Source organism: Macrobrachium nipponense, chromosome 38 (assembly GCF_015104395.2).
Source record: "Macrobrachium nipponense isolate FS-2020 chromosome 38, ASM1510439v2, whole genome shotgun sequence".
NCBI lineage: Eukaryota > Metazoa > Arthropoda > Malacostraca > Decapoda > Palaemonidae > Macrobrachium > Macrobrachium nipponense.
Window position 1 is genome coordinate 22,449,087 of NC_061098.1, and position 19,689 is coordinate 22,468,775.

Below are 19,689 nucleotides of genomic sequence, written 5' to 3' on the forward strand. Positions count from 1 at the left end.
ATATCACTTTTTCGTGCTCATTTTTCACCCAATCGAAAAATACTACATTAAGAAGTCATGGTTAGAGAGGCTGGACCAGTGAGACCGAAAAGAGGGGAAGCGGGGTGGAGGTCAAGTAAAAGGTTAGACATTGGCTGCAGCCAGGGGCTGGGGAAAAAAATGAGCTCGACTGAAATTGATTATGACATTCGCAAGATGAAAGGTACTGAAATATAATAAGGTTAACTCTGCAAGAACTTGTTAAATGCAAGGAAAGGTTTGCCATTTTGTTTAAATTCCGTAAAATTCATTTATATTCTCAGCAGCATATTCCCAAAAAATCTTGGCATCCCACTGAATTCAATGAATCGAAACAAGACTTTTTTTATACAATACAATCAGAAGGATTTTTTTTAGATGCTACTTTCAAAAAGACGGTCAAATTTAGTCAGATTCTTAGAACCATATTCAAGAAATGTTTGCTCCCAAATGAATTGAATCAATCGAACCAAGACATTTTCCGTATAATATATTCTGAAAGACAATTTTTCAGATGATGTATTCAAAAAGACAGTCAAATTCAGTCCAGATTAGCAGAACCACATCCCAAATTTGTTTCCTCCACCCGGATGAATTTACTAAATCGAAAAAAAAACTTTTTTTTTCATGTAAATACAATGAGAAAAATCATTTTTAGATGCTGTATTCAAAACGACATTTAAATTCTGTCAAATTCTCAGAACCATATCCCAAAAATATTTGCTCCCAAGTGAATTTACTAAATTGAAACAACGACATTTTTAATATGTAGTATATTCACAAAGACAACTTTTTCGATAATACCCATCACACAAACAATAATAACAGCGTCAACTACAAGCTCAATGATATTCATGACAGCAGACTATGACTTGTTCTTCGAACGCTCCTGAAAAAAAAAAAATATCAATAAATATTGCTGAAAATTTACAATTTCCCCTGGTTGCTACAGCAAGCAATCTTCACCACCTTCGAGAACTAATCCACCTTCACATTTTTGTCAAATGTAACTGGTAATTAAAACAACAGCAGGTGAAAGGTACCGTTTTCATTTCTTAACTACATTAAATAAAAATGCAAAAAGGCGTTTTCTTTCATTTTGGAAATTCACAGTCACTTCTCCCTTTAAATATCGTTGGCTTTCATTTTTTCTAGCCATTAAACCGTTTATCGAAGCGTTTTCTATTGGCAGAACAGTTCCTGGACATTTGGTCAAACAGCGCTGGCTCTTGCGAAAGCCATTATCCCAAGGAAAACTAAAAACTAAACTTTAAAAACGTATTTTACCATCTTTCGACCTCGTATCATGGCTGGTGTCCAGGTGAGATAATTTATCGCCTCACGCTAACACCTGTAGATCTTGAATATGAAGGGAGCAGACCTTCACAGGTACTATAATTTACATAGACCAAGTGACAGCCAGCCAATCTTTCCTCGGCGTTCTTCTTGGGAAGGTGTGGCAAACCCACTTATATAACTCGAACTCAGCCATTTGTTTTTTATTTCTTTATTTATTTTTTATTTATTTTTTTTTTTTTTTTTTTTTTATTTTTTTTTTTTTTTGCATTGCTTTTGCCGTAGCTTCCGTGTTAACAAAGATCTGTGGAAGTTTTCAGCGCAAGAATCTCTACCTTATTTCAGGTTCATAGAACAAGGACTAAGGTCATTTTCCTGGTGTTTTCCCAGTGCAGAAGTTATTCACAGGTGGGGGAAGGAGTTATTCCCAAGTGGGGAGGGAAGAAGATACTCCAGGTGGGAAGAAGTTATTTACAGTTGGGGAAGGTGTTATTCCAAGTTTGGGAAAAGGAGTTACTCGTAGCAGGGAAGAAGATACTCCCAGGTGAGGAAAAGTTACTCCCAGTTGGGTAAGAAGTTACACCCAGTTGGGTAAAAAGTTACTCTCAGTTGGGTAAGAAGTTACTCGCAGTAGGGAAGAATTACTCCCAGTTGGGTAAGAAGTTACTCCCAGGTGTGGGGAAGAAGTTATTCCCAAGTGGGGGAAGAAGAAGTTACTCCCAGGTGGGGAAGAAGTTGTTCCCAAGAGGGGAAAGAAGTTCTCCAAAGTGGGGAACGAAGGGGGTTACTCCCCAAGTTTGGGAAAGAAGCTTACTCCCACAGTTGAGTAAGAAGTTACTCCCAGGTGAGGAAGAAGTTACTCCCAGTTGAGTAAGAAGCCCACTACCCAGTTGGTGAGAAGAGGTTGTTACTCCCAGTGAGTAAGAAGTTACTCCCAGGTGAGGAAACGAGGGTTACTACCCAGTCGAGTTTAAAGAAAGTTAACTACAGGTGAGGGAAGAGGGTTACTCCCAAGTTGAGTAAGAAGTACTCCCAGGGTGAGGAAGAGGTTCCCTCTCCCTTGTTGAGTAAGAAATTAGGTACTCCCAGGTGAGGAAGAGCCCCTTACTCCCAGTAAGAGTAAGAAGTACTCCCAGGTGAGAAGAAGTTACTCCCAGTTTGAGTAAGAATGTTACTCCCAGTGAGTAGAGGGCCCGGTTACTACCAGGTGAGGAACAGAAGTAAACTTTCCCAGGTGAGGAAGAAGTTACTCCAGTTGAGTAAGAAGTACTCCCAGGTTGAGTAAGAGTTACTCCCAGGTGAGAAGAAGTTACTCCAGGTGAGGAAGAAGTTACTACCAGGTGAGGGAAGAAGTTACTCCCAGTTGAGTAAGAAGTTACTCCAGGGAGAGGAGAGGTTACTCCCAGTGAGTAACAGAAGTTTACTCCCAGGTGAGGAAAGAGGTTTTAGGAGGTTACTTGTGAGGTAACGAAGTTACTCCCAGGTGAGAAGAGGTTACTACCAGTTGAGTAAGAAGTTACTCCCAGGTGAGGAAGAAGTTACTCCCAGTGAGTAAGAAGTACTCCCAGGTGAGGAAGAAGTAGTTACTCCCAGTTGAGGAAGAAGTTACCCTCCAGAGGGAGAAAGAGGTTACTCCCAGGGGGGGGTGAGGAAGAGTTACTACCTCCCAGTGGGAATAAAGAAGTTTACTCCAGGTGAGGAAGAAGTACTCCCAGTTGAGTAAGAAAGTTACCCTCCCAGGTTAGAAAGAAGTTACTCCCAGGTGAGGAAGAAGTACTCCAGGTGAGGAAGAAGTTACTCCCAGGCTGAGAAGAAGTTACTCCCCAGGTGAGTAAGAAGTTACCCCTCCAGGTGAGAAGAACGAAGTTACTCCCAGTTGAGTTAAGAAAAGAAGTTACTCCCAGGTGAGGAAGAAGCTTACTTCACCCCAGTTGAGTAAGTTTAAGTTAACTCCCAGGTGAGGAAGAAGAAGGTTACTCCCAGTCGAGTAAGAAGTACTCCCAGGTGAGGAAGGAAGTTAACTCCCAGGTGAGGAGAAGTTTACTCCCCCCAGTTGAGTAAGAAGTTAAACCCCCTCCAGTTGAGTAAGAACGGTTAAACTCCCAGGGTGGGGAAGAAAGTTACTCCCAGGTAGAGGAATTGAAGTTACTCCCAGGTGGGGAAGAAGTTACTCCCGGTGAGGAAGAAGTTACTCCCCCAGGGTGGGGGAAGTTTAAGTTTACTACCCAGGTGGGGAAGAAGTTACTCCAGGTGGGAAAGAAGTTACTCCAGGGTTGAGGAAGAAGTTTACCCCCTCCCAGTTGAAGTAAGAAGTTTATGGCCCAGGTGGGGAGGAAGTATTACTCCCACGTGGGAAGAAGTTACTCCCAGTGGGGGAGAAGAAGTTACTCCCAGTGAGTAAAGAAGTTATACCAGGGTGGGGAGGAAGTTACTCCCAAGTGGGAGGAAGTTACTCCCAGGTTTTGGGAAGGAAAGTTACTCCCAGGTAGGAGAGAACTTTACTCCCAGTGATGGAAGAAGTTACTCCCCAGTTGAGTAAGAAGTTATCCCAGGTTTGGGGAGGAAGTTACTCCGATGGGGAGAAGTTACTCCCAAGGTGAGGAAGAGGTTACTCCCAGTTGAGTAAGAGTTCTCCCAGGTGGGGAGAGTTACTCCCAAGTGGGGAAGAAGTTACTCCCAGTGAGAAGAAGTTACTCCCAGTTGAGTAAGAAGTTATCCCAGGTGGGGAGGAAGGTTACTCCCAATGGGGAAGGGGAAGTTAATCCCAGGTGAGGGAAAGAGGTTTATCCCAGTTTGAGTAAGAAAGTTTATCCCCCAGGTGGGGAGGAAGTTACTCCCAAGTGGGGGAAGAAGTTTACTCCCAGTGAGGAAGAGTTACTTCCCAGTTTGAGTAAGAAGTTATTTCCCAGGTGGGGAGGAAGTTACTCCCAGGTGGGGGGAAGAAGTTACTCCCAGGTGGGGAAAGGATTACTCCCAGGTTGAGGAAAGAAGTTACTCCCAGGTTGAGTATAAGTTATTCCCCAGGTGGGGGAGTTACTTACCCAGTGGGGAAGAAGAGGAAGTTACTCCCAGGTGGGGAAGAAGTTATCCCAAGGTGGGGAGGAAGTTACCACCCAGGTGGGGAAGAAGTTACTCCCAGGTGAGGAAGAAGTACTCCCAGTTGAGTAAGAAGTTATCCCAGTTGGGGAGGAAAGTTACTCCCAAGTAGTGGGGAAGAAGTTACTCCCAGGTGAGGAAGAGTTTACTCCCAGTTGAGTAAGAGTTACTCCCAGGTGGGGAGGAAGTTACTCCCAAAGTGGGGAAAAAGTTTCTCCCAGTGGGGGAGAATTACTCCCAGTGGGGAAAGAAAGTTACTCCCAGGTGAGAAGAAGTTACGTCCAGGTGGGGAGGAAATTACTCCCAGGTGGGGAGGAAGTTTACTCCCAATTGGGGAAGAAGTTACCCCATGGTTAAGAAGGTTACTCCCAGTTGAGTAAGAAGGTTACTCCCAGGTGGGGAGGAAGTTACTCCCAAGTGGGGAGAAGTTACTCCCAGTTGCGTAAGAATTTACTTCCCAGGTTGGGGGGAGGAAGTTACGCCCAGGTGGGGAGGAAGTTACTCCCAGCCTGGGGGAAAGAAGTTACCCCCAGGTGAGGAAGAATTTTACTCCCAGTTGAGTTAAGAAAGTTACTCCCAGGTGGGGAGGGAATTTACTCCCAAGTGGGGAAGAAGTTACTCCAGTTGAGTAAGAAAGTTACTCCCAGGTGGGGAGAAGTTACTCCCAGGTGGGAAGAAGTTACTCCCAGTTGAGTAAGAAGTTACTCCCAGTTGATAAGAAGTTACTCCCAGGTGAGGAAGAATTACTCCCAGTTGAGTAAGAAGTTACTCCCGGTGGGGAGAAGTTACTCCAAGTGGGGGAAGAAATAACTCCCAGGTGTGAGGAAGAGGTTACTCCCAATTGAGTAAGAAGTTTTACTCCCAGGTGGGGAGGAAGTTTACTCCCAAGTGGGGGAGGAAGTACCCCCCCCCAGGTGAGGAAGAAGTTACTCCAGTTGAGTAAGAAGTTACTCCTAGGTGGGGAGGAAGTTACTCCCAATGGGGGGAAGAAGTTACCCCAGGTGAGGGAAGAAGGTTTACTCCCAGTTGAGTAAGAAGTTTATCCCAGGTGGGGGAGGAAATTATCCAAGTGGGGAAGAAGTTACTCCAGTTTTGAGTAAGAATTACTCCCAAGTGGGGAGGAAGTTACTCCCAGGTGGGGAAGAAGTTACTCCCAGTTGAGTAAGAAGTTACTCCCCAGTTGAGTAAGAAGTTACTCCCAGGTGAGGAAGAAAGTTACTCCCAGTTGAGTAAGATGTTACTCCCAGGTGGGGAGGAAGTTACTCCCAAGTGGGGAAGAAATAACTCCCAGGTGAGGAAGAGGGTTACTCCCAGTTGAGTAAGAAGTTACTCCCAGGTGGGAGGAAGTTACTCCCAGGTGGGGAGGAAGTTACTCCCAGGTGGGGAGGAAGTTACTCCCAGGTGGGGAGGAAGTTACTCCCAAGTGGGGAAGAAGTTACTCTCAGGTGGGTGGGGAGGAAGTTACTCCAGTTGAGTAAGAAGTTACTCACAGGTGGGGAAGAGGTTATTCCCAAGAGGGGAAGAAGTTTAGTTATCTCCAAGTGGGAAGAAGTTACCTCCCAGGTGGGGAAGAAGTTATTTACAGTTGGGGAAGGTGGTATTCCAAATTTGGGAAAGAGTTACTCGTAGTAGGGGAAGAAGGTTACTCCCAGGTGGGGAAGAAGTTACTCACAGGTGGGGAAAAGAAGTTACTCATAGGTGGGGAAGAAGTTATTCACAGTTGGGGAGGGAGTGAATTCCAGTTGGAGAGTGAGTTGTCCCCAGTTGGGGAAGAAAGTTCAATAGTAACGTGGACGTGAGGAGGAGAGATTGGGGAGTGAATTTGGAATTACTTCGTGTCAGAACCCCTTATTCATGAATGTATGTATGTATGCAATATATATATATATATAATATATATATATATATATATATATATATAATATATATGTGTGTGTGTCTGTGTGTGTGTGTGTGTGTGTGTATATATATATATATATATATATATATATATATATATATATATATATATATATATATATATATATACATGTGTATGTGCCAGGAGGACAGTACATACAAACACACAGACCTTTGGAAACTACAAATCCACACCTGACAGATGTCGAGATTGGAACCATACACTCATTGCAGCTGAGGTCACGAACTCCATTTCCAAATTTGGTTAACCATTTCCTCATACAACCTCTACCTTCCTCAGACGTTAAACAATTTTACATATTTCTTTTGATATTATCAGACGGAACGTTTATACATACTTGGACATACATTCATATTCTTACCATAAATGCTTTTTTTTTTCTAAATAACTGGACTCATTGATCTTTCTTTCCAATGGATTTTAAGAATAGAGTCTAGGTTCATAAAAATAAAATTCCAGATGTTTTCTGTGGAATCGCCAAAGGCTAAAATGAATAGAATGAAATCTTTACTGATACAGATGAACATTGAACATTACTTCTTTAATTCAATTCGGTTATTGCAGGGAGAAACATTATTATTGATTCGGTGAAACCAGGAGATTCAGTATCACTGGCCCTCATTCTTAGGAAATGGTGAGTAATATCTATCTGTCTGTCTATCAAATGTTAATTAAGGCCCCATACACTGAACGACTGTCTGAACGATTTCGTTATCGACCCACACACACACTATTCATACAGTATGAACGATCTCCTCACCGATTTCAGTCTGAATATGCAATATACAAAAATGTGTATAGTTATATAAATATATCCCCTTTTCAAAAATATGTATATATTCCCCTTTATCATTTTGATGCCACTAACAGAGAGAGAGAGAGAGAGATGCTAGGTGAGTGCATTGAATAAAATAGCCTTGTTGTCTCAGTAATATTTGGAAAAAGGTGGAAATTAGAGACTTTTGAACTTTGCTTTGAACTGAGACCAGAAATTTCGTGTGTGTTGTTATATTGGTGGAAAAAATAATCAGTATTTTAATAAGAAACTCCAAAATAATAATTATTTATTTATTCAGAGGAGACCAAAATGAACGAGAGATTTTCAAAAATTAATATGGTAACCTGCATAATATGATTTTTATTTTCCAGGCTGAAAATAAGGAAAATATACGGAAGAGAAACGTTACCTGGTGGTACGTGACGTTCGTGGTCGCGTGTGTGTACATGTTTACATTCAATATTGACACGACGTTACTAAGACCCCTTCCGAGTCCTTCAGTTCCGATCGAGTGGGGCTCTGGGGAAGATTTAGTGTCGAATTCTTCACTTCCGAGTCGGAGAATCCCAGCTCTAATCCAGCATCGTTACTTTCTTCGACAGTGCTATTCTTACGAAGGCATCACAGCAAGATTCACCCTGTAATGATTCTCTCTCTCGTTTCGAACGTTCTCTAGAGAAAGCATTTCTGAATGCTTTTGGAATCTGTGGAGGTCGTAAGGTGGAACCATTGTCTTTCTTTTATTTCTTTTTTTTTAATCTGTTCTAATCATTCTTAATGTTATCGATACCATGGTTTCTGCATCGTTATCATCACTGTTAATGCATTAACCTAATGAGATATTTGTCCTTCATGTCATTTAATCTTCAGTAATTGTGTAAACAAACTAGAGAGACGCCAGTGAGGTGTATCATGGTCCTTAATAATCCTCATATGCTTTACCCATACTGAAATATTTTAAACCATTAGCAGATTCATCACGAAGAAGTAATGTTTCTCATTCCTCGGGCATCACAATTTTCCATAAGTTTATGGTTTAATGACTCACCAGTCCAATTTCTCCTCCCTTTGCAGGAACAAAAGCCAACCCGATCCACGGAGGCGGAGGACTGCTAGTCCTTCTTCAGCAGTGACTATTTCCAAGAGGCCGTCCGTGCATCTGTCTTCGTGGGAGATTCACACATTAGAAATCTCTTCGAAGTCTTTTTCCTCCGTATAATTAACAGTCGGGTTATGTACCGCAGTTCTGAAATGGGAGAGGTAAGGAGATTCCAGATTTCTGGAGAAAGGTACCAGTCATCTCGGAATGCTGAAAATTTCCAGTGTAATCTTGCATTGCACTGCTGATGTAGCATAGCTCAAATATACATATATATTTTAGGGAGTCATCGATTAGCTGCTTGTTTTCTGTCAGAACCAAATGGTTCACGTCCATCAGATCAATTCAGGTTTTTTGCTTAAAATTTCAGTATAGGGAGATCCTGGGTTATTGCTCTCATGGGTCAATCGACCTTCGACATCATTGCTCTTTGGATGCTGTCCAAAAACCCAGGCACACTTCCACAGAAAGCCCTCTTGCACGTGAGCCTAGGCGCCCTTTTTAATCTATTTCACGTGATAACTCACGTGCAACAGAGCCTTCCACGGAAATATCTTTGCGGCCAAACAGCAGGTATGCACATAAATGGTAGTGCTGATTTCCTATCAGGAGAAATAATCATCTCTCTCAGAGGGATCAGAGCAAAGCTGCGTTGAACTCGGAAGATACAAGTTCGAACCCTGCTTGAGAGGTGAAACTAATTCTCTCACCGACCGTCAGTTACAGATTTTGCATTGTAATTTCAGAATGAATGGGATAATCGTGGTTTCCACGAGGTAAATTGGAAAAATAATAATACAGTGGTACCTCGAGATACGAAATTAAAATCCGTTCCGAGACGGCCTTCGTATCAAGAGTTTTTCGTATCTTGGAACACATTTAACATGTAAAAATGGCTAATCCGTTCCAAGCCCTCCAAAAACACCCCAGTAAAGTATATTTCCAGGCCTAAAACACATGTTCTTGGGTTACGACAGAAGAAATATGACTCCAAAACGGCAAAATACTGTACACACTTGAGTATTATTCAACTGCATATAATGTTCAACCCCCATTTTTACCGCATATATTAGGACTTTGGCATATGTCCCTTAGCAATCAGCCTAGCCTATGTTAGCAGTTGCTACTGTAGCCTAGTTTATGATTCTGACATCTAAACCTAAGAGCTAAAAGCTTAGAATATGCCAATAAAATGTATAAATAATCAGTATGTACTCATTTCAAATAATTATTAATTAATCATTAACTATAATACACAAGCAAACAAACAAACCTTTCAATCGATTGTTTACATTCAGATCTTACCGTCTACGAGTATGGAACGAGCGCCAAGCAATCATTTTTCCTAGCACACAGTAAGCCATAAATTGTCATTAGTATCTCTCTTCAACTAATGAAACCACCAAACAGTATAATAACCATTCATTTCTATTCTTTATTCTATCTTTACCTAATGGAGATGCCGAGTTACTGACAGCTATAATGAAACATATGTAATACGTATACGTAACGTAATAATAAAACAGAAGAAGAATTCTAAAAGATGCGTATTTGATGGCAGTCTGATTTATTTTATATATGATATCTAATTCACATTTTTTTTTTATTAAATGTATTGCATGTACTCATTTCAAATAATTATTAAGTAACCATTAACTATAACAAACAAACAAAAAAAGCTTCCAAACGTCTGTTTACATCCAGCACTTATGAGTATCAAACGATCACCAAGCAATCACTTTTACACAGTAAGCCATAAATTTTCATTTCTCTCTCTTCAACCTGAAAACTGAAACCTAAACCAACGTATAATAACAATTCATTTCTATTTCTTTATTTTATTCTTTATCCTTTAACCTAATGTTTTTTTTTTCTTGTTTTAAATTAAATTGTATCGCATAGAATACTAAGTTTTTCAATTTTTCAATTTACAGCAACCTTTTACCAATAGAATACTTAAAGCACAAGGGGTAGATGCTGACCAATAGGAGAGCAGGGGACCTTATGGGGTGACTAGCAATCAGGAACCATGGGAGAGCGGGAGGATGGTGGCGAGTTTACTCAGTTGGCGGCGCGGGAGTTTTAAAATTGTTCTCGGTGGTCCAGGCGAATCTCGGGACTTTATAACAACAACCTTTCGTATCTTGAAAACTTTTCGTATGTAGAGCAGTAAAATTCTTCGTATTGGCTTTCGTAACTTGGATTTTTCGTAAGTTGAGCCTTTCGTATCTCGAGGTACTACTATAAAGGAAACTCCGACGAACTCATTCATTTGGACGTCCCACTGAGGCTCACGTTCTACTGGGATCCTCTGCTGGCTCTATTGCCCTCATACATAGCTTCCTGGATGTCTGGCAATGCGAGTAAACCTACCTATTTAATCACTGGTAAGGTAATATTCACCTGTTTTTCCATTTTCTACGATAATTTTGGAGGTCCATTGTCATTATTCATTTGGCCATCCAGACGGACCCATTGGCAAGCTTTCTAGTGAAATCCTAATATCTGATCTTACCTTGAATTTGAACCTAGATTTCTGCATCAAGGTTACATTTACCAACGTATCTTTGTGAATGTTAGTGGAAATAATCAATAGTCTTTGCCTAATTGCTCCAACTTGTAAGAAATCAGACCCGTAAAGGCCACAGCACTATAAATTTAATTGTCAAGTTCAACAGTCAGCTACTCTCGCCAACATCCTAACAAAGGATCGTCATCTCCCAAAATGTAAGTCCATTTTTCCTAGATAAAAAAAAGAGCTCTGATGAATAAAACTAAGAACTCAGAAGTCTAGTTCTTGAAAGATGAATTTCAGGTCTGCTAGAAAACGTTGTTCATCAAAATTGTGGAAAATATCGTGATCGGAATACGTGTAAATACTCCACAGCGCATTTCAATAAAGTACCATTCTACGATTTTCGTATTTCTCTCTCTCTCTCTCTCTCTCTCTCTCTCTCTCTCTCTCTCTCTCTCTCTCTACAGCAGGCACAATGCTGCATTTCATGCTAGTTACAAAGCTCACCTACTTCGCCGAAGGTACTGAGGCTTCCTCAAGGCTATTCTTCAACCAACTGAAGGAAATCTCTCCTCTACTGGCAGAGTTTTTCAAAGACCACACCAATTGTCTTCAAACAGCAGGACCATATAACGGTATGTTGAAAACCATGCATATATTACCTTTTTTGTTATGTGTATTTATTATTCTTTTATTTTTGTTCTTACCTTTGGTTGTTACAGCAAAAGGATTTATATTTAACAAATAATTTGACAAATTGTTTGACAAATGAAGAATTTTGTGGCCTTCCCAAAGCCACTGATCAAATACAGCGAATAACACTCTTCTCTCTTAGAAAATTATCCTCAATCCTCTTATCTCCTTGGAAAACTTCCCCAATCCTCTTATCTCCTTGAAAAACATCCCCAATCCTCTTATCTCCTTGAAAAACATCCCCAAATCCTCTTTTCTCCCAGAAAAACATCCCCAATACTCTTTTTTTTTTCCTAGAAAAACATCCCTTAATCCTCTTTCTCTTAGAATAAGTCTCTTATTCCTCTTTTCTCTTAGACAGACATCCTAAATCCTCTTCTTCTAAGAAAAAACAGCGTCCTTTAATCTTCAGTTCTCTTGGGGAAAAAAACCATCCCATGAGCCCCTTTTCTTTTAAAAAAAATACTTATCCCTCTTTTCTATCTAAAAAAAGCATTTCCCTTTCTATCTCAGAAAAACGTCCCTTAACCATCTTTCCTACTAGGAAACAACCTTAACCTCTCTTCTCTTAGAAAAAACCCCTAAGCCCATTTTTCTCTTAGAAAAAAAATCCCTTAACCCTCTTTCCTCTTAGAATAACGTCCATTAATCCTCTTTTCCTCCTAGAAAAAAAACGTCTCCTAAGCCCCTTTTCTCATATGAAAGTCCCTTAATACTACTCTTTCCTCTTATCAAAACAACCCATAAACCTCGTTTATTTTAGGAGGAAAAAACTTAATCCTCTTTTATCTTAGAAAAAACGTCCCTTAAAACCTCCTCCTTTCTACTAGAAAACATCCTTAACCTCTTTTTTCTCTTAGAAAAACGTCCCCATTGCCCCTTTTCACTTCAAAAAATCTCTTAATCCTCTTTTATCTTAGAAAAAAACATTCCTTAATCATCTGTCTCGGTCAGGAAAAAAAACCTCCCTCCCTAACAACCAAAATCATCACTCCCTCCCTCGGTCTCGTCTCTTCTCCAAGAAAATTTTGTACCATCGTGACTTAACTCTTCCTCTTCCCTTTTCTCTTAGATAACCAGCGAGAACGGGGCCATGAACCCAAAGCTCGTCGATCATTACAACAAAATCTCTAGCGAGCTGTTACCGAGGTCCTCAAACCTCACCATTTGGAGCAGCATCGTCCCTCTGTCGGACGTCTACTGGGAGGAGTGTCGTAGGAGGGGTTCCAGTGTTCGCCGCGGTCTGATCTGGAAGTGTCGAAACACAAGGCATCTGGGATTCATGGTGATAGATCAGTTCCTCGACATGTTTTTGAACGGTGTTTGTTAGCTGGATCGTGAGTGTTTTAATGCTCCATTTTCCATACAGAATTACTGTTGTCATTGAAAATTAGAGACCATAAACAGAAATGCAAAACCATCATATGATTGAAATGTCATTACCAGCGGACTTATGACCCTTATAAGACTGGCTAGCCATCTTATTGCCCAAACGTCTACGCATACTGAGAGTAACCTGGTATAGCTACTATAAAAAAAATAAAAGACATAACTATATGACATTCTTTCTTACCATAATTCCCTACATTATTCTTTCATTTTTTATGAAAAATGCTGCAGACGTAGATTTAGTTACTTTGAATAGTCAGTCACCTTAGTTTAGAAACCAAATTGAACTAAAGGGGAACCTAGACTCATTTAGGTAGGTTACTGCTAGAAAACTATAAAAGAAAACATAGCTCAAAGAGGAAACGAAAACAAATACATTTTGCTGGCCGGTCTAAGACAAACTCTCTCTAGACAGCATCTCTACATAACCTCTAAACTATCGCCATAGCTCTGCTATAACCTATATGCTACAGGCTCATTACTACTACCAATATACTTTTGGTTCTATAATTTGCCTCTTTATACAGGCTCTATACTTCTTTTCTGTGCATAGCCTCTATACCTAGTCTCTATACACCGTAGCGTCTATACTTAGACTCTATACTACTACTATCCTATTTATAATCTAGCTAGAGATTCTGAAGTGTGTGAGAGGTAGGGTTTACGATCAGATGAAATTATCACTCGGTTTAGCTGTGTTTTCAAGCATCCAACGACCCCCCCAGGTGTTAATGACTCGACCCTGTTTATAGGGCATTACCCCTCCCCCTTTCCCCCTCCCCACATATCAACAATAGGGAGAGGGACATCTATGGCTGACACAAAGACAAATATGGCCCTACCCCCAGATGAGACAGTAATTCCGTCAAGTTTCCTCTTCAAGGAATTGTTGTAATTTCTCTCAGCTCTATTCACAGAATGGCAAGACAGAACAATACTTTTTTGTTTTTTTGTAAACCTGGACATATTATACCGTACCATTAGAAAAATTGTCTAATTGGACAGGACTTCTAAGTTTCCTTTTATAAAAACTAAGAGAATGCCGTATAGTTTAGTATTGTCTTCACGTTTTGAGATTAAGATTCCTGTAAAAAGAGATGGATTCACCACAGTTACTATTATCATTATTATCAGGAGTAGTGATTCTACTACACTGCTGATTATAATAGTTATAATAGTAATGATCATATTTTTTGCAATTAACATCGTATCATACAGAGTGTATTATTATAGTTCAGCGAAATATAATAGCATGTCAGAATTCATCATATTCTAAGTAACAAGGACCTAATTTTGCGGATTATTGCGATACGCAACTAACAAACAAAAAGTCATGAAGTCAGTAATCACTAATTAGCCCAGCAGAATCATACGTAGGATGTAATAACCTCAACTAAGTGTGACTCTAAAGAGTAACAAATCCTGTAGGACCAGTTGTTTGGGCTTTTCGACTGCACACGTTAATTGAGATTGGAGGCAAAAAGGAAATCTGACCCTGTAGTAGCCAAGTGTGCTTGTATATAATTTAAATTAAATATTAATGATAACTCCATGGCTGCATCTGTCCGTTGATTTATGTTGCTGCCGTTATTAAATGATTAGAATTTACTCCACTATATGTATGTGTGTGACAAGCAAGAAAAACAAAGGCTCATAAGCAGTCAGAACGAAAGCAGTGTGGCTATTGAGTACCCTGAGCGATGACTCACAAACAAAAGACAATCGGCATCCATTGATCATCTTTGTATCCTCATTATCAAAAGGCAGGTAATGGCCCATGAGACTCCCTATACATTATAGCAGACGTTAACACCCCCACAGAATTCTAATGAGCAACTGCACTTATTTTCTTTCATCGCCCTTATTGCAAAAGGTTTGGGAACTCGGATGCTTATAATAAACTTTGTATGTCTAACATAAACAGGAATATATTAGATGTTGCATCTAATATATAGGTTCTTTTTTATATAGATGTTATCATACTGAATAAATCAGACTGTACAACAAAATGGGATTGTGTTCGAGATACAAGGGGCCAAGCACCAATATATCTCTCAGCCGTAAGTTTATTAGTTGTAAGTGAAAACTGGAGTATTTGGTAGATGGTCAGTATACCCCTTATACTCGGTAGCCAATCAAAACCGTCCTTCCTTTCATCGGCCATTTTCAATTACTGAAATTTGGGTATGATTTGACCATTTCTTTGCTAGTATGTCTTGAGTGGTGACAGTATGAGGACCCAATGTGAAGTTCGAGCTTTATCGATAGCAGAGAAGTGAAGCAAACTTTTTCTGAAGTTTTAAAAGTATAGAAATATTGCTAGCATAAACAATGCAAGTTAAGTTATGTCAAATCCCATAACTAATTAAAGGGACGTTCTCGGTATCAGAAAGGTATATTATTATTCTTTTTTCTTGGTCTATCACAGTCCTCCAATTCGACTGGGTGGTATTATAGTGTGGGGTTCCGGGTTGCATTCTCCTCCTTAGGAGTCCATCACTTTTCTTACTATGTGCCCTGTTTCTAGGATCACACACTTCTGCAAGAGTCCTGGAGCTACTTCAGCCTCTAGTTTTTCGAGATTCCTTTTCAGGGCTCTTGGGATCATGCCTAGTGTTCCTAAGATTATGGGTACAATTTCCACTGGCATATCCCATATCCTTCTTATTTCTAGTTTCAGGTCTTGATACTTATCCATTTTTCCCTGTCTTTCTCTTCAACTCTGGTGTTAGATGGTATTGCGACATCAATGAGATACTTTCGTCTTGATTCTGTCAATCAACGTCAACGTCTGGTCTATTAGCATGTATCACCCTCTCCGTTCTGATACCATAGTCCCAGAGCATCTTTGCCTGATCGTTTTCTATTACTCCAGGTAGCTGATGTTTCTTGCACAGGCTCCAGTGGAGGGCTTTTGCCACTGAATCATGCCTCTTTTTGTACTGGTTCTGTGCAAGTGCCGAGCATTCGCTTGCTAGTGTGGTTTATGGTTTCATTTTCGTATTGCACTTCCTACATATGGGAGAGATGTTATTTCCGTCCATTGCCATGTGTCATCGCTGGCTAGTTCTTTAGTCTGTCTCATGTATTGTCCGTGCATTGGTTTGTTGTGCCAGTCCTCTGTTCTGTCTGTCATTCTCCTGTCTCTGTATATTTCTGGTCTTCTTCTACTTTTATCAGTCCTTCTTCCCACCCTGCACTCTTGGGCCACTCGTCTTCACTGGTTTTCAGATATTGCCCCAGTGCTCTGTTCTCGATGTTGAACGCAGTCCTCTATACTTAGTAGTCCTCTCCCTCCTTCCTTTCGTGTTATGTATAGTCTGTCCGTATTTGCTCTTGGGTGTAGTGCTTTGTGTATTGTCATATGTTTCCTGGTTTTCTGGTCTATGCTGCGGAGTTCTGCCTTCTTCCATTCCACTATTCCTGCGCTGTATCTGATTACTGGCACTGCCCATGTGTTTATGGCTTTTATCATATTTCCGGCGTTGAGTTTTGACTTGAGTATCGCCTTGAGTCTCTGCATATATCCTTTCCTGATCGTGTCCTTCTACTCTTGGTGTTTTATATCCCCTCCTTCCATTATTCCCAGGTATTTGTATCCTGTCTCATCTATGTGTTTGATGTTGCTCCCATCTGGTATGCTTTATCCCTTCAGTTCTCGTTACTTTGCCTTTTTGTTTTTTGGTATGTTGACTAAGGCGCAATTTTCTATTCCAAACTCCATCATGATGTCCCCAGATACAATCCTTACAGTCTGGATTAGGGTATCTATTTCCTTGATGCTCTTACCATACAGCTTGATGTCGTCCATGAACATCAGATGGTTGATTCTGTTGCCTCTTTTCTTGAGATGGTACCCGGCATCCATCTTCTGTAGTACTTTTGTCATGGGAATCATGGCTACTACGAAAAGTAGTGGGGACAGTGAGTCGCCCTGGAAAATCCCTCTCCTGATATTAACCTCTGCTAGTCTTATTCCAGAGCTTGTAAGTATTTTTTTTTTTTTTTTTTTTTTTTTTTTTGCTCTATCACAGTCCTCCAATTAGACTGGGTGGTATTTATAGTGTGGGTTCCGGGTTGCATCCTGCCTCCTTAGGAGTCATCACTTTTCTTACTATGCCCTGTTTCTAGGATCACACTCTTCTGCATGAGTCCTGGAGCTACTTCAGCCTCTAGTTTTTCTAGATTCCTTTTCAGGGATCTTGGGATCGTGCCTAGTGCTCCTATGATTATGGGTACGATTTCCACTGGCATATCCCATATCCTTCTTATTTCTATTTTCAGATCTTGATACTTATCCATTTTTTTTTCCTTCTCTTTCTCTTCAACTCTGGTGTCCCATGGTATTGCGACATCAATGAGTGATACTTTCTTCTTGACTTTGTCAATCAACGTCACGTTCTGGTCCTGTTTGCACGTATCACCCTATCCGTTCTGATACCATAGTCCAGAGGATCTTTGCCTGATCGTTTTCTATCACTCCTTCAGGTTGGTGCTCGTACCACTTACTACTGCAAGGCAGCTGATGTTTCTTGCACAGGCTCCAGTGGAGGGCTTTTGCCACTGAATCATGCCTCTTTTTGTACTGGTTCTGTGCAAGTGCAGGGCATTCACTTGCTATGTGGTTTATGGTTTCATTTTTCGTATTGCACTTCCTACATATGGGAGAGATGTTATTTCCGTCTATCGTTCTTTGAACATATCTGGTTCTTAGGGCCTGATCTTGTGCCGCTGTTATCATTCCTTCATTTCCTTCTTTAGCTCTCCCCTCTGTAGCCATTGCCAATTGTCATCGCTGGCTAGTTCTTTAGTCTGTCTCATGTATTGTCCGTGCATTGGTTTGTTGTGCCATTCCTCTGTTCTGTCTGTCTTTCTCCTGTCTCTGTATATTTCTGTCTCTTCGACTACTTTTATTAGTCCTTCTTCCCATGCACTCTTTAGCCACTCGTCTTATTATTATTATTATTATTATTATTATTATTATTATTATTGACAATCAAAGCCACAGTAGTGTTAAAATATATTATTGTGCAATGGTAAAAATACAAGGAGAGACTTTCGGATACTGCTCCGTATCCCTCTTCAGTCCTACTGACGGTCAAACAATGGAGGGAGCGTTACAACAGTGGAAAAAAAACTGGTTCAAGGCGAATGGATTTAAGTGTTGGTCAGGTAATCCCCGTTCGGTTGTTTCTGTTGGCGAGACGGCTGGAACGGCGAAGTGGTCGTTTAGGTGATTCCAGCTGAGCAGACACTCCAACGGTGTCATGACTTGAAGCTGTAGTAACCTCAGTCATCTGGGATAAAAGAGAGGTGGGAGCAACATCAGGGGTCTCACAATCACCAGACATATGAATCCTAAAATCGTTGACAAAGTGGTCAATTATTAAAGAATTGGTAAAACTATCTTCATCAGTGAAGGTTTTGTTCTCTTCAAAAGCACACTTTCTAATAGCAGCTCCTTCCACTAAGCGACGAACACCAACATCCCCACTCTTAAAAATGACAGGCACCATTCCAATTGATGTTATGTCCTGGAACTAATGAATGTGAAACAAGAGCACTATTCATTGCATGGAGTTCATAGGCTCTACGATGTTCAGAAAGTCTTACATCCAAACCCCGCCCACTTTCTCCAAAGTATTTCTGAGGGCAATTGGCACCGGGAATTTGATAAACACCGGATGTTTTCCTAATACCATTGTTGTTATTATTGCACACTAACCGATTTCTGATAGTATTTTTAAATTGAAAGCAATTTGAATTTCTTTTTGCTTACTATTTACAAGATAGCAGGTATTTTCCAGTTTCGGATTGTAAGCTATGGATAAATACTTCTTATTTTTTACCACATTAGGATTACCTGCTGCACTCATACCGTAATATATTCGTTTTGCTTTAGAGACAGCTCTTTCTATAATGTGAGTGGGATATTTCAGACCCTTAAAAACATTAAGATATGCTGAAGCTCAAGTTCTAAAAGTTCGATATCACAAATACGAAGGGCTCTAAGACAAAACTTGACAATAATATTCGCTTTTACCCTCAACGAATGAAAGGAATAGAAATGATTGGACCCCATTAGTACTTTTACGAAACACGGAAAATTTAAACCTGTTACTTACGTTATCTCTAATAACCAAAACATCCAAAAATGCAAGCTTATTATCTTCCTCCAGTTCAACAGTAAATTTAATAGAGGGTACAATGCTATTGGCACGGTCAACTAGCTGTGTAGCCGTGCGTCGTCCTCCTTTGAAAAGAATAAAAATATCATCAACAAATCTGACCCAGACCAGTGACTTAATGTGTGGATCACAATGTTCTAAAATACTCTTCTCCACGATCTCCATGCACAGATTGGACAAGATGGGCGATAATTTTGAACCCATAGACACACCAAACAGTTGCTTATAACAAATATTGTTAAAGTAAAAATGATTAGTAGATACGCACAGTCTAACTAATGCCAAAAAAGGTTCTAATGGAATGGGGATGTGTAACTGTTCTTCTAAAATCTTTGCCCTAAGGTTATCTAAAACATATTCCAAAGGAACATTGGTGAATAAAGCTGTGACGTCTAAACTAACCATTCTGCAGTCAGTGTCAAAATTGTTCCTTATTCTTTCAATAAAATCGTAGGAATGGATCAAATGTGAGTCGGAAATTTTTTCCGACAAAACCTCCTAAAATTAAAGCTAGCCATTCTGCCAAATTGTCTTGAGGGGAATTGCAAGTCGCCACAATGGGTCTTATGGACACCCAGGTTTGTGTACTTTTGGAATCCCGTAGAAATACGGGAATGATGGGTTTTTGGCTGAAATTTTAGACAAGACAGTAGCCCTTCGCTGCGGATCAGGAATAGATTTTGCTATTTTTCTCAG

General features: G+C 40.3%; 1 protein-coding gene across 1 annotated transcript in view; it reads right to left on the bottom strand.

Annotated features, from left to right (window-relative positions):
• The window catches only part of LOC135209772 (protein dopey-1 homolog), a 101,531-nt gene extending 82,133 nt beyond the window's left edge, over positions 1 to 19,398 (bottom strand). Inside the window, 2 exon segments of the mRNA XM_064242555.1 lie at positions 18,251 to 18,345; positions 18,931 to 19,398. Of these exon segments, the coding sequence (XP_064098625.1) occupies positions 18,251 to 18,345; positions 18,931 to 19,398 (563 nt within the window).
• Positions 19,399 to 19,689: the final 291 nt, after the last annotated feature.